The sequence below is a fragment of the Saccopteryx bilineata genome, chromosome 1, assembly GCF_036850765.1.
Source record: "Saccopteryx bilineata isolate mSacBil1 chromosome 1, mSacBil1_pri_phased_curated, whole genome shotgun sequence".
NCBI classification, from domain to species: Eukaryota; Metazoa; Chordata; class Mammalia; order Chiroptera; family Emballonuridae; genus Saccopteryx; species Saccopteryx bilineata.
The window spans coordinates 145,142,328-145,156,981 of NC_089490.1; the positions used below are offsets into that span (position 1 = coordinate 145,142,328).

A 14,654-nucleotide genomic window follows, 5' to 3' on the forward strand; every position below is an offset into this window, starting at 1 on the left:
TGCCTGCCATGTACTTGGGATGGTTAATTGTATATGTCAAATATAAAATTATATTTTAAAATTATATTGGGTCACAGTATGCTGGGTTTATTTTATTTTTTTGTGAGAGAGACAGACAGGAACGGAGAGAGATGAGAAGTATCAACTTATAGTTGTGGCACTTTAGTTGTTCATTAATTGCTTTCTCATATGTGCCTTGACTGGGGAGGTCCAGCTGAGCCAGAGACGCCCTGCTCGAGCTGCAACCTTTGGGTTCAAACCACTGATCATGGGATCATGAAGATGATTCCTCTCTCAAGCCAGTGACACCACACTCAAGCTGGTGAGCCTGTGCTCAAGCCAGATGAGCCTATGCTCAGCTGGTGACCTCAGTGTCCCAGGTCGATGCTCTATCCACTGCACCACCATCTATCAGGCACAGGGTGCCCAGATTAAACATTATTTTTAGGTGAATCAGTGAGTGTGTTTCTGGAAATTAGCATTTGAATCAGTACACTCAGTAGACTGCCCTCCTGTGTGGTTGGGCATCATCCAATACATTGAGGGCCTGAATGAAATAAAAGGTGGAAGAAGGAGAAATTCACTCCTTTGTTCTTTCTGCCTTCCTGCTGAGCTGGGACACTGGTCTCCTACAATCAGACTGGGATTTATGCCATTGGCTCCCCTGGTTCTCAGAACATCAGGCTCAAACTGAAATTACACCATCAGCTTTCCTGGATCTCCAGCTTGAAGACAGCAGATTGTAGGAATAGTGTGTTGCAATTAACTCATCATAAGTTGAAAATATTATTTTTAACTTAATTTTTATTTTTAGAGAGAGAGAGACAGACAGGAAGGAAGAGAGATGAGAAGCATCAACCTATAGTTGTGACACCTTAGTTGTTCATTGATTGCTTTCTCATATGTGCCTTGACAGGGGTGGGGGGAATCCAGCCGAGCCAGTGAGCCCTTGCTTAAGCCAGTGACCTTGGGCTTCAAGCCAGCAACCATAGGGTCATGTCTGTAATCCCACACTCAAGCCTACAACCCCAAACTCAAACTGGTGAGCCCACATGCAAGCCAGTGACCTCGGGGTTTTGAACCTCGGTCCTCAGCATCCCAGGCTTACACTCTATGCACTGCACCATCACCTGGTCAGGTAGGAATAGATTTTTTTCAAAATGTGTTCTAGGCCTTGGCTGGTTGGCTTAGCGATAGAGCGTCAGCCCGGTGTGTGGAAGTCCCAAGTTCGATTCCTGGGCAGGGCACACAGGAGAAGCGCCCATCTGCTTCTCCACCCTTCACCCTCTCCTTCCTCTCTATCTCTCTCTTCCCCTCCTGCAGCCAAGGCTCCACTGGAGCAAAGTTAGCCCAGGCGCTGAGGATGGTTCCACGGCCTCCACCTCAGGCACTAGGATGGCTCCGATTGCAGTGGAGCAACTCTCTAGAGGGGCATCGCCCCCCAGTGGGCATGCTGGTGGATCCTGGTTGGTCACATGTGGAGTCTGTCTGTCCCCCCTCACTGCCCACCGCTTCTCACTTCAGAAAAATACAAAAAAAAAAAAAATGTGTTCTAGGCCCTGGCTGGTTGGTTCAGTGGTTGAACTTTGGCCAACTTTGGTAGAGTGTTGGCCTGGTGTGTGGATGTTCCAGGTTTGATTCCCAATCAGGGCACACAGGAGAAGCACCCATCTGCTTTTCTACCTCTTCCCTCTCTCGCTTCTCTCTCTCTCTCTCCTTCCCTCCTGCAGCCATGGCTAGATTGGAGCGTGTTGGCCCCAGGCGCTGAGGATGGCTCCATGGCCTCCTCCTGGGGTACTAGCAACAGAGCAACAGAGCTGAGCAACAGAGCAATGCCCAGATGGGCAGAGCATCACCCCCTTAGTGGGCTTGCCAGGTGGATTTCCATCAGGGTGCATGCAGGAGTCTGTCTCTCTGGCTCCCCTCCTCTCAATGAATTAAAAAAAAAAAAAGTATTCTATTAAAATAATCAAGAACCAAATCTAGGCTGCCCAAGGGTCTTGACTTACACACACTGTATTCATTTCCTGGGGCTGTTGTAATAAATGACCACAAACTAGGTGGCTTAAAACAGCAGAAATGTATTCATTTCAGGAGTTTATTTTTTTTGGATTTGTGAAGTCCAAAGTCAAGGTGTGGGCAAAGTTGGTTCTTAAAAAATATTTAAGGAGGCACCTTCCTGGTCTCTCTTCCAGTTTCTGGTGGCAGCTGGCAATTAGTGATGTTCCTGGGCTTGTGACTGTGTTACTCCAAACTCTGCCTCAGTTTTCACGCGGTCATGTGTGTTTCTCCTGTCTCTTATGAGGACACTGGGGATTTAGAGCCCAAGTGTTTAATCCAGGATAATCTCATCTCAAGATCTTTAACTCAATTACATCTGTTTTTCCCAAATAAGGTCATATTTACATGTTCTGGGGGTTAGGACATCAGCATCTCTTTTTGTGGGTCACCATTTAAACCATAACATGGGTTGATGGGAGTAGAGCTAATCTTGTGAGAGAGAAAAAGTTACAGAGTGAGGCTAACAATTTTGATGATTTTCACATATTAAAAAAGACATCGGGCGGCGGCAAAAAAAAAAAAAGAAAAAGAAAAAGATATTGGTGGCCCTGGTTGGTTAGCTCAGTTGGTTAGAGTGTCATCCTGAAACGCCAAGGTTGTGGGTTTGATTTCTGGTCAGGGCACATATGGGAAGTGATCAATGAATGCACAGCTAAGTGGAACAACAAATGAATGCTTCTCTCTCTCCCTTCTCTCTGTCTCTCTAAAATCAATCAATCAATTAAAAAAAAAGATATTGGCTGTCTCTGGGGGAAGAACTGGGTTGCTGGGACTGAGTGCATAGTGGAAATATCACCATATTTCCTTGTATATCTGTTGAATAAAAACCTTGATTGAGGTATACATGACATACAATAAAATGAAAATATTTAACATTTATTAAATAGTAAAATATTTAATATTTAAATGAGTCTACTCATCATTCCAAAACGCTACATGTATGTACCTGCAAAACCATCGCCACAGTTACAATAGCGAACATTTCTATCACCCCCAAAGTGTCTTCAATGCCTCTTTGTCAGCCCTTCCTCCTTCTACTTCAACCCCAACTCCAGGCAAGTGTCCTTATTAATTGGACATCTATAAGAAAGAGTGGTCCATTTCCTCCTATTTATTAATTCAATCATTTATATCATATGGATTCATGGGTGTTTATTCTTTGGATCACAGCAATTATTTTATTTTTTTCTTCTTTTTCCAAGTGAGAGGAGGGGAGATAGAGAGACAGACTCCCGCATATGTCCCCTCCTGGATACATCCGGATACGTCTACCTGGCAACCCCGATCTGGGGCCGATGCTCTGCCCATCTGGGGCCATGCTCCCAACCAAGCTATTTTTAGTGCCTGAGGTGGAGGCTCCAGGAAGGCATCCTCAGTGCCTGAAGCTGATGTGCTGGAAGTCATGGCTGCAGGGGACAGAGAGAGAGAGAGAGAGAGAGAGAGAGAGAGAGAGGGAGAGAGAGAGAGAGAGAGAGAAGGAGTGGAGGGGCCTGACCTGTGATGGTGCAGTGGGATAAAGCCTCGATCTGGAACACTGAGGTCGCTGGTTCGAAACCCTGGGCTTGCCTGGTCAAGGCATATATGGGAAGTTGATGCTTCCTGTTCCTCCTCCCTCTCTCTCTCCTCTCTGAAAATTGAATAAATACAGTCTTTAAAAAAAAAATCTTTAAAAAAAAAAAAATCTTTAAAAAAAATTTTTTTTTTTTTTAAAGGAGTGGAGGGGTGGAGACACAGATGGTCGCTTCCTCTGTGTGCCCTGACCGGGAATCAAACCCAGGACATCCACACACTGGGCTGATGCTCTATCACTGAGCCAACCGGCCAGAGCACAGTGATCTTTTAAATATATCAGATTCTACTAAATACAGTAGTAGAAAATTCTACTAAAAACCTTCCAGAGGTTTCCCTTTATATTTAACAGTAAAATCTAAGTGCTTGGCCTACCTATTGGCACCATACACTTTTTATTTTGAGAGAGAGAGGCATCACTTTAGTTGTGCATTGATTGCTTCTTGTACCTGTCTTGACTAGGGATTGGACCTAGGTCTCAAGCTTGGGTTCAAGCTGAGCCATCAACCCTTTGCTCAAGCTGGAGACTTTTGGGTTCAAGCCAGCAACCTTGGGCTTCAAGCCGACACTCAAGCCGACAAGAATGGCCAGCACTCAAACCCGCAACCTTGAAAAAAAAAGTGTGCCACGACCTCAGTGTTCCTGGTCAACGGCCACCACTGGTCAGGTACCCTATACACTTTACCTGCTTCCTGGCTCTTGTCTGTTTTTCCTCCTGCTTTGGCCCAAAAGGCCTTGTTTTGGTCACTCAATTACACCAACCTCACTCCCCTGAAACCACTGTCTTTGTTAGAATAGTCCTCCTCCTCACCTTCACAGGGCCCCTCTCTGACTGCTGCTGTAAGTAGCCTTCCTTTTTTCCCTTGGTTGCTAATCCTACCTGGAATGAGACATAAACTTATTTCCTTATTTATCATCTGTCTTGTTCACTGCTCTATCTGCTACACTTAGAACATAGTAGGTGCTTAATAAATATTGGTTAAAAAAATGAAAGCAAGTCTGAAGAACAAAGAGAGCAAGATCCATTCACTTCCTCTTTGATTATATATATATATAGCTGGCATCTCAGTATATATGTACCAGGTAGTCAGGAGTGCTATACTGTAAGCTTTGGTTTCACTGTGTGTAAAATGAAGATATAAAATGCAGATGAGCCTGACCAGGCAGTGGCACAGTGGATAGAGCATCGGACTGGGATGCAGAGGACCCAGGTTCAAGACCCGGAGGTCACCAGCTTGAGTGCGGACTCATCTGGTTTGAGCAAAAGCTCACCAGCTTGGACCTAAGGTCGCTGGCTCAAGCAAGGGGTTTCTCGGTCTGCTGAAGGCCCGCAGTCAAGGCACATATGAGAAAGCAATCAATGAACAACTAAGATGTTGCAACGCGCAATGAAAAACTAATGATTGATGCTTCTCATCTCTGTCCCTGTCTACCCCTCACTCTGACTCTCTCTCTGTAATAAATAAATAAATAAAATGCAGATGATACTCAAAGCAGACATGCAACATTATTATGATTACTATCACGTGTAAAATGGACACAACAGCGACCTACCACACAAGGTTCTGAGTTGTAGTAAGCTCAGAACCGCGTGTGGCACCTATAAAGCGCTATCACCGCTATCATCATCATTATCCTACCGTGCCTGCCCCCATCTGAAAAATGTTTTAATCGCATCTCATTCTTTGGTTGTCTTGTTTTGTTTTTTTCATATCCCTTTTCTCCGCCCGGCCTAGCAGCCCCTGGGCGCTCACCAGAGGTTCTCACTGACACTTCTGGGCGGGGGATTCAGGCCCTTCTAGACTACAAGCTCTCATCGCCCCACCCACGGGCCTAAACCTACCGCGATCTCCATAGAAACCCACCAGCCACGTGGGGGCGTGACGCAGTCGAGACTAACAGAGGCTTCCGCCTATCGGGTCAAAATCGTCTCGGCGTGAGACGCAAGTGGGGCTTTTGACTGGTGTGTCCTTGCGGGAAGGCGGGAACACATCGACAACCGCGGAGGCTGTACCGCATCTACCAATCAAGGGCCGAGGTGGCTGTGATGGACGGGCATAGCGGGAAGAGGTCTTGAGTTCGGGCTTTCACCCAACCGACGGGCCGCAATTCCGTAAAAGGGCCAATGAGGAGGAGGCGGAGGTGGGGCGAAGAGGCCGGTTGCTCCGGAAGTGGAGGGAGGGGATGAAAATGGCGCCCAGCTCGAAATCGGAGCGGAACAGTGGGGCCGGGAGCGGCGGTGGCGGCCCCGGAGGCGCTGCGGGAAAGCGGACAGCGGGACGGCGGCGGGAGCACGTCCTCAAGCAGCTAGAGCGGGTCAAGGTGAGGTCCAGAGCCCGAGAGGAGCGCGCCGGATGGTGCGGAAGAGGGACGAGGGAGGCGAAGGGAGGGAGGGTGATCGCTGGGTGAGGGGTTGTGGGCGGACCTCGGAGGGGGGGTTCGGAGGAAGTTGGGCGGTGCCCTGGGGAGAGGTCTTGGATGCGGGGGACTGTGGCGGGTGCTTGGATGGTGAGGTTGGAGGCAGAGCACCGGCGACCGGGCTGGGATGGAGGGGGCCTTACAGGCCGCTGGTGGAATAAGGGGGAAGGGGATGATCCAGAGTCAGACTCATTTTTCAAAACCCAGCTCCCGTGGCCCCTCTGTTATGGAGCCTTCCCGCCCCTTTGGCAGAGCACGCCCCTGCTACCGGCTTTGCGCTTTCTGCTTGGTGTTCCTCTGTCCCGGGCTTTAACCACACGGGAGCTGGGAGTTGCTGTACCTGCCGCTGCCGCCACTACTGAATGGGAGGTAGCTCCCTGGAGAGGGCTGGTCTTTCCTCTCAGACTGGAAGCCACCTGAGCTGCCCCCCCCCCATCAGACTGTAAATTTTCAGTGTGCCCGGATCTCTCCCCCATTAGTTTGGGAGCTCTGCGAGGGCAGAGAGTTGTGAATCTGAGGTTAGATGAGCACTAGTTGGGTCAAGACTGTGTCACTGGATAGGGAGCGCGTTTTCTCTGTTAGACTGACCGTGTCTCCTACTCTTGACGGGAGCTCCCTGGGGCAGGGACAGTCTCCACCCTCAGCCTGGCAGCTCCCTGGGCTGGGCTGTGGCTCCACCCTTAGCTTGGAAGCTCCCTGGATGGGTATCGAGTCTTCCTTGTCAGCCTGGCCCTACTGACAGGGCTGTTTCATTGGACTAGGATCCCGCTGGGCTGTCTCCCCCATTGGCCAGGGAGCTCCCCAGACCAGGTTGTCTCTTTCACATTAGACTGGACTTTCTTGGGGGCAGGACTGTGTATCTTCCGTCATATTGGGTAGCAGGACCCAGGGTGCCTTGATTACCAATCACAAGCTTGTGCTTTTCTGTCGTCCCCACCCCCCATCCTTTCTTGGTGAAGTTTTGGAGATGAAAAAATTGGTTGGAAGAGGGCTAAGTTAATTGAGATGGGGGAATTTGAAGGAATTGGAGGGTCATCTCCACCTTCTGTCTGCCTTGATTGGTCCCCAGGTGAGGCCAGGGCTGCCCCAAGGGGCTCAGGCAACCCATGCATAGGCTAGTGGGTCAAAGACAGGTGAGTGCGGTTGATCAAGCCCCCATCCCAGCCTCCTTAGCAGTCAAGAACATCCATAGCTCAGTGTGCCTTCAGGAAGGCAGCCAGGTATCTGGCCCAGTGTGACCAGAGGTGACTGAGGAACCTTCCTACAAGGGGTGGGGGTGATGCCAGTGCTGATTCTCAGAGTCTGGGGCCTTGGGCAAGAGGCACCCCGAAGCTGAAGAAGTACAGGAGTGGGAGGATGACCCGGGTCCCTGGTGGAGGAAGACTCGAGAAGTCCAACTCATCCATCTCTCCCAGCCGATCCTGCCTTCCAGAGCTTGGACCACCCTTGATTGTTATGATTGACATGGAGTGGGCCTGTGTGCGGTGCTGTTCTACCTTGGGGGAGGGGACTGGGGGGCTGCAGATGGCCTCTGCCTGATGGCATCTCATGAGCCCTGGCCACCCCTTCCTCAGATCAGTGGGCAGCTCTCCCCTCGCCTATTCCGGAAGCTGCCACCCAGGGTCTGTGTCTCCCTTAAGAACATCGTGGATGAGGACTTCCTCTATGCAGGGTGAGGCTAAGGCTGGACAGTGGGGTGGCTGGGTGGGGTGGCAGGCTGGCTCTGACCTGGCCCATCTGCCCTCTGTCCCACCAGACATATCTTCCTGGGCTTTTCCAAGTGTGGCCGGTACGTTCTCTCTTACACCAGCAGCAGTGGGGATGACGACTTTTCCTTCTACATCTACCATCTGTACTGGTGGGAGTTCAACGTCCACAGCAAGCTGAAGCTGGTAGGGCCAGGCCTGGTGCCCAATAGCATGACCCCACCAAATCACGCCACCTCTCTGACCTTCAGATTCCTTTTTTGTAAAATGGAGAGTGTGCTCATTGGGTCATGGTCAAGGCTTCATGTTAGGTCAAACTACATGAAATTGCCATTTTTAGAGTTGAAAATGGGTAAATAGTGGTAATTGTATGTTGTTCAACTCAGCATATATACCCAATAGAACTCGCTATGTATATAACTCACAACCTCACAGGCTTAGGCCCAGTGGGGCCTGTTAGCTTTGTTATGACCAAGTGGGTTGCCACACTGGCTTTAGTCCTGACCCTGACTCCTTGAATCCTCACCCCCACTCTAGGAGGTCGGTGCTGTTACCCCAGTTTACACATGAGCTCAGCGAGGTGAATGGGTTTTGGGGTGGATGGGGCTTGGAACCAATTGGTCTGTCCGAGTCTCCTCTTCTGGAGCAGGGCTTCCATGGATTACTTCCAGTCTTCCTGTTTCTTTTCCCATTTGGGAAGGCTATCTTCCCAGCCTATCCTCAGGAAGGCAGAGAAGTGTGGGCTGGGGACTTCTTGTTGCTCCTTGGCCTGAAATACCACCCGAGGGGTGCTTCCGCCGGCTCAGCACTGGCCTCAATTCCAGCCCAGCATTGTGCAGCCTCGGGCGGGATCCTGTGGGCCTTGACCTTTTACCCCTCACTAACACAAAAGTACTGCTCAGGTCCGGCAGGTGCGCCTCTTCCAGGATGAGGAGATCTATAGTGACCTGTACCTGACTGTGTGTGAGTGGCCCAGCGATGCCTCCAAGGTCATCGTCTTTGGCTTCAAGTGAGGCTCGGAGATTGGTAGGATGGGGGTGGGTAGGGGAGGGTATATGGGCCAGCAAGCTGAGGCTGTGCTGATCCCTAGCACCCGCTCTGCCAATGGAATGCTTATGAACATGATGATGATGAGTGACGAGAACCACCGTGACATCTATATCAGCACAGTGGCTGTGCCACCACCAGGCCACTGTGCTGCTTGCCGAGAAGCCAGCCGGGCCCATCCAGGTGAGGGGTTGGGGCTTTGGAGCTTGGGCTGCCAGCCTATTCTCAGGTGGCGGTTGAGTCCATGGGCATATGTTGCTGCAGGTGACCCAAGTGTGCAGTGCCTGCGACACGGCTTCATGCTGCATACAAAGTACCAGGTGGTGTACCCCTTCCCCACCTTCCAGCCCGCCTTCCAGCTCAAGAAGGACCAGGTGGTACTGCTCAACACCAGCTACTCCCTGGTGGCTTGCGCTGTCTCAGTCCACTCGGCAGGTAGGCCCCCAGGTCCGATGATAGTCTCAGCATTCACTGTAAGCCCTGCAGGGTTGTCCTGTGACTACCCCCATGTGACAAGAATAGACTGAGGCTTGGAGAGGTGCCTCATCCAAGATCACATAGCCACGAAATGGGGATGCTGGGATCCAAACCCAGCCATGTCTCACCTCAGCAGTGTCCACTAGAACTTTCCATGGGGCTGGGATGTTCCATATCTGTGTCCACTATAGCTGCCACCAGTAGGAACATGAAAGTGGCTCATGTGACCAAGGAACTGAGTGTCTGACCATTTAATTTAGTTATATTTAAAGTCACATGTGGCCAGCAATTACCATGCTAGACTATACAGTACTGCTTTCAGAGGTTTAGGGAGTGGTTAGTGGACAGATGGCCATATTACATCTTTGGTAATCAGAAAAATGCCACCAGTGAAAATCAGAAGTCGATGACCCTTGCCTGACCAGGCTGTGGCACAGTAGATAAGAGCGTCAGACTGGGATGTGGAGGACCCAGATTTGAAACTCCGAGGTCACCAGCTTGAGCCCAAGGTCGCTGGCTTGAGCAAAGGGTCACTCGGTCTGCTGTAGCCCCCCCTTCAGGGCACATATGAGAAAGCAATCAATGAACAACTAAGGTGCCACAACGAAGAATTGATGCTTTTCATTTCTCTCCCTTCCTGTCTGTCCCTATCTGTCCTTCTCTCTGTCTATCTCACACACAAAAAAAGAAGTTGATGGCCCTGGCCGGTTGGCTCAGTGGTAGAGCGTCAGCCTGGAGTGCAGGAGTCCCGGGTTCAATTCCTGACCAGGGCACACAGGAGAAGTGCCCTTCTGCTTCTCCACCCCTCCCCTTCTCCTTCCTCTCTGTCTCTCTCTTCCTCTCCCGCAGCCAAGGCTCCATTGGAGCAAAGTTTGCCCAGGCGCTGAGGATGGCTCTGTGGCCTCTGCCTCAGGCACTAGACTGGCTCTGATTGCGGCAGAGCGACGCCCCAGAGGGGCAGAGCATCGCCCCCTGGTGGGCATGCCAGAGTCGGGCGCGTGTGAGGGTCTGACTGCCTCCTCGTTTCCAATTTCAGAAAAATACAAAAAAAAAAAAAAGTTGATGACCCTTGACAGAGTGGCAACTGTTAGAAAGCTGGATATTGCTACTGACTGGCCTCACCCTTCCAGGGCCACATGTCAACAGAGTGTGACTTAGGCCCAGCAGCCTGCTCCTGTGCATTTCCAAGTCTGCGGTGGTGGGAGCTAGGGGCCACCTGGTCTGCTTTCTTGAGGATGCAGGAGGCAGAGAAAGGAAGATTTGTTTCTCAGATCAGCAGACCCAGTGAGAGATCCAGCCAGCATCATGTCCAGGGAGCATATCTCAAAGTTGTTCACAAATGCAAAGAAACACAAGATCTTTTTAATTTTTAAATATTTTTTAAAGACTTTATTCATTTTAGAGAGGAGAGAGAGAAAGAGAGAGAGAGAAGGAGGGAGGAGCAGGAAGCATCAACTCCCATATGTACCCTGACCAGGAAAGCCCAGGGATTCAAACCGGCAACCTCAGTGTTCCAGGTCAATGCTTTATCCACTGCGCCACCACAGGGCAGGCGAAACACAAGATCTATAACCAAATAACCTGCATAAATTAAGAATTTATGCAAAATTTGCAAGAACTCAGTCAAATAAGAAGGTGCCCACTAACTATGTTAAAGGGTCCCCCTGGGGCAGGAGGACTGTGTATGAAGAAAGGACTAAACATCTAAAACAGCCCACAGGCAAACTCTCCCTCTCCCTCAGCACTTCCCCGACTCTCTTCTTCCTCCAGGCATGTTAACCTCTGCTTTTCTCCTAAACTCCAAGGGCCCTTCTTTTGCTTCTGTAACTTGTTTCCTGAGCCTACACAGCCCAGCTGGCTCACTTCTGTAACTTTCTAAATAAATTTTCTCTTAGAATTTGAAAAAATAAAACAGAACCCACAGAACAGCCAGGACCAGGGCACCTTGTGTCTGGGCCCATCAGAGACATCCACCCCTGCCCTGGCAGCCTGTGCCCGTTTTGGTGAGGCGTGCCCCTTATTAAGCTACGATCCCTACCCTGGATGGGGCCGATGCTCCTTTCCCTCACAGTCGTCGGTCCTGTTATGAGGACCACATAAGGCAGGAATTAGCCATGTGCACCCAGCCCAGGGAGGGCACTGTCCCTAATGTCTAACACTCATCTCCCTGGAGGAGGGTATTGACAGAAGGAGAGTTTTGACTTGGCCATATTCCATATTCCATTTTCATCCCCCTCACCCTCAGAATGCCACCACTCTGGTGGATAGGAGGAGTGCTTTGGTGGGCTCAAATTATCTCATGGTGCAGCCTTGGATGATTTTCTCTGAACCAAAAGGAACACCGCTCTCCAACCCCCATTGCTTGTGGGGACCCAAAGGAAGCAGTGCATGCAGTTTGGGCACAGGCCCAGCTTTGGTGCTGCTTAGTTCAGTGAGCATGGTGGGGTTCTCCATGCTGAGCCCACATTCCCCAGAGGGGTGTGTAGCCCTAGTCATGCAGAGACAGGCTGGGTTCAGCCAGGCTGTCTCTATACCTGTCTGGTTCACATTGGGGAGGATGGAGAGTAGTAAACTTTCAAACTTACGTGGCTTTGTTTGTTTTGCTTGTTTTTTATTTTTTATGTGGCTTTTTATCTGCTGTCACCATAGACTGTCAGCTCCCCAAAGGCAGGGGTTTTTTTGGTCTGACTTGTTTATTCCTGTGTCCTCAGTATGTGGCATATAGTAGGTGTTCAAGAATAAGGTTAGAATGAATGTGTTCATGTGTGCATGCATATTAAAGGCCTTTTCCTCTTCTGGGTGTTTTATATTAATTATTTAGTACAGGATTTCTTAGAATCCCTCAGGGTGGGAGAGAGCCCTGGACTTGAGCCCTTACTGATACCCCCCATCCTCACATCTTTTTCATCTTTTTTTATGTTCCAGGTGATAGCAGCTTCTGCCAAATCCTGTATGACCACACCACCTACCCCCTGGCCCCTCCCAGCCCCTCTGAGCCCCAGAGTCCAGAGGTGCCCCCAGCCCTCCCCACCCTCAGCCCCGAGGCAGCCCCAACCTGGCCCTCTGGGGTCGCTGAGCCCTCACCCGCCATCGCCAAAGCCAAGGAGTTTGTGGCCGACATCTTCCGCAGGGCCAAAGAGGCCAAGGGTGGTACCTCAGAAGAAGCCCGGTCACCTTCCTGCCAAGAGACTTCAGGCAGCTGCTGCCGCCTATCCTCTGAGCCTCTAGCCCCAGGTGGGGAGGTGGCGCCACGGGACAGCCCCCCGACTGCAGAGGAGCCAGCCCCTGAGCCTGGCTATGTCAACTACACCAAGCTGTATTATGTGCTGGGGTCTGGCGAAGGGACAGAGCCAGAGGATGGTAAGCAGGGAGTCCCAGTAGGCAGGGCCCCGGGCATGGTAGGTTGGCCTGGAGTGGGCCTCAGGCCTTCCGCTACCCCTACTCCTACTTCCTGCCCCCTCAGAGTTCGAGGATGACAAGATCTCCTTGCCCTTTGTGGTGACTGATCTCCGTGGTCGCAGTCTGAGGCCCATGCGGGAACAGGCTGCTGTTCAGGTAGGTGCTGGGCAGACAGGACAAGGGGTAGCCCCAGCGAGCCTGCTGGGGTGGCACAGTCTTCCCCCGCCCCTTTGCCTGCTGCCCACAGGGTCAGTATCTGACAGTGGAGCAGCTCACGCTGGACTTTGAGTATGTCATCAATGAAGTCATCCGCCATGATGCCACATGGGGCCACCAGTTCTGTTCTTTCAGCGACTATGACATCGTCATTCTGGAGGTGGGCCCAGGGCAGGGAAAAAGTGGGTCCAGGTCCTGTTTGCTCTGGAGCTCACTCTCAGTAGCTGTCACCATTTACCCTTCATTCCCCAGGTCTGCCCGGAAACCAACCAGGTCCTAATTAACATTGGCCTGCTGCTCCTGGCATTCCCATCCCCAACTGAGGAAGGCCAGCTCCGGTGAGTGGGCAGGGATCTTGCCCTTGTCCAGCAGAGGGCCACACTCAGACCCTTCAGTGTGGGAGAGGGGGGATGTGAGAAGACTCCCTGCCCCCCAAACCTGGATCAGGTACTGTGTTACTGCTCCACAGACAAAAGCCGTGAGGGGCAGCCTGGGTCCCAGTTCAGGGGAGCTGTGGCCCCACCCTTTTCTCCTCTATTCCACATCTCCCTCCAGACCAAAGACCTATCATACCAGCCTCAAGGTAGCATGGGACCTCAACACAGGCATCTTCATGACAGTCAGTGTGGGCGACCTCACTGAAGTCAAAGGGCAGACCAGGTAAGGCCAAACTGGGGCCAGGGCACGGGGTTGGTGGCCAGAGTGATGAGAGTCCTTATCCTCTTGCCTTCAGCGGCAGTGTCTGGAGCTCATATCGCAAGAGCTGTGTGGACATGGTCATGAAGTGGCTGGTGCCAGAGAACAGCGGCCGCTACGTCAACAGGATGACTAACGAGGCACTGCACAAAGGTGGGTCCTGTGACCCAGTGACAGTAGGACAGAAGTGGTTATCCCACTGGCAGGCTGGGCCTCGAGTAGACACTGACTCCTGTACTGTTCAGTGGACAAGCACGCTGGCTATGCTAGTGGATACCTTGAAATTGGGGTGCAGGGAGGGCAGCAGCCTAGCCAGGCCATGCCTGGGGTCCAGCTTGGAGAGGGCCTGGCGGTCTTGGCACCTGGGGACTCCCAGCCAGTTGCTCATTCATTCAGCAGACGTTAATTGGGTGGCAGGAGGCTGAGATAGCACAGTAGGGAACCTGGCTTCCAGAATCTTCTGGGCCCAAATTAGGTTAGGAAAAAAGCAGGCCCCTACCATCATCCTGCAAACTCCATAGTCTCTCCCAACCCTTCCCCCCAGGGTGCTCATTGAAGGTTCTGGCAGACAGCGAGCGATACACGTGGATTGTGCTGTGAGGGTCTGGCCCGCCTGGACACTGACTCCAACTACCTCTGCAGCCTGGCCGCCTTCCTGGCAGCCTCTTCTTGGCTGGCCAGCTGCCCAACGACTGCCACTAGTGTTAGGCTGTGGGAAGGGGGCTGGGCGGGGGCAGCCCTTGGTGGCCTGAGAGTCTGGATGCTTCTTATTTATGCCTATTTAAGTTGGGAAGGGACAGAGGGAGGAGTCCCCTGTCCCACCAGCCAGGAGTGCCCACCTTCATCTTGCACTGGGCATGGGCCTTGGCTCCTTGTGTATTTGCCCCCTTCCCAGGCCACAGGTGTGGATATTGCCCCTGGGAGGCTGAATAGACCCTGATTCTTGCCCCTCTACCCCCCAGCCTTCTCAACCTGAGGTGGCAAACATCGTGGTCAACCCCCCCCCCCCTTCCGCCCCCAATTATTCCTCTTCATGTAATAAATGTTTTATTTCTGAACCTCACT

General features: G+C 51.5%; 1 protein-coding gene across 1 annotated transcript; it reads left to right on the plus strand.

The window, feature by feature from the left end:
* The first annotated feature begins 5,801 nt into the window (after window positions 1-5,801).
* On the plus strand, window positions 5,802-14,639 carry DCAF15 (DDB1 and CUL4 associated factor 15). Its single transcript, XM_066272026.1, has 13 exons — window positions 5,802-5,952; window positions 7,623-7,720; window positions 7,805-7,940; window positions 8,657-8,763; window positions 8,845-8,984; window positions 9,066-9,236; window positions 12,204-12,638; window positions 12,742-12,833; window positions 12,925-13,053; window positions 13,146-13,231; window positions 13,449-13,553; window positions 13,627-13,742; window positions 14,134-14,639. The coding sequence occupies exons 1-13, from the start codon at window positions 5,815-5,817 to the stop codon at window positions 14,187-14,189; spliced, it is 1,809 nt and encodes a 602-aa protein (XP_066128123.1). The 5' UTR covers window positions 5,802-5,814; the 3' UTR covers window positions 14,190-14,639.
* The last annotated feature ends 15 nt before the right edge of the window (window positions 14,640-14,654 follow it).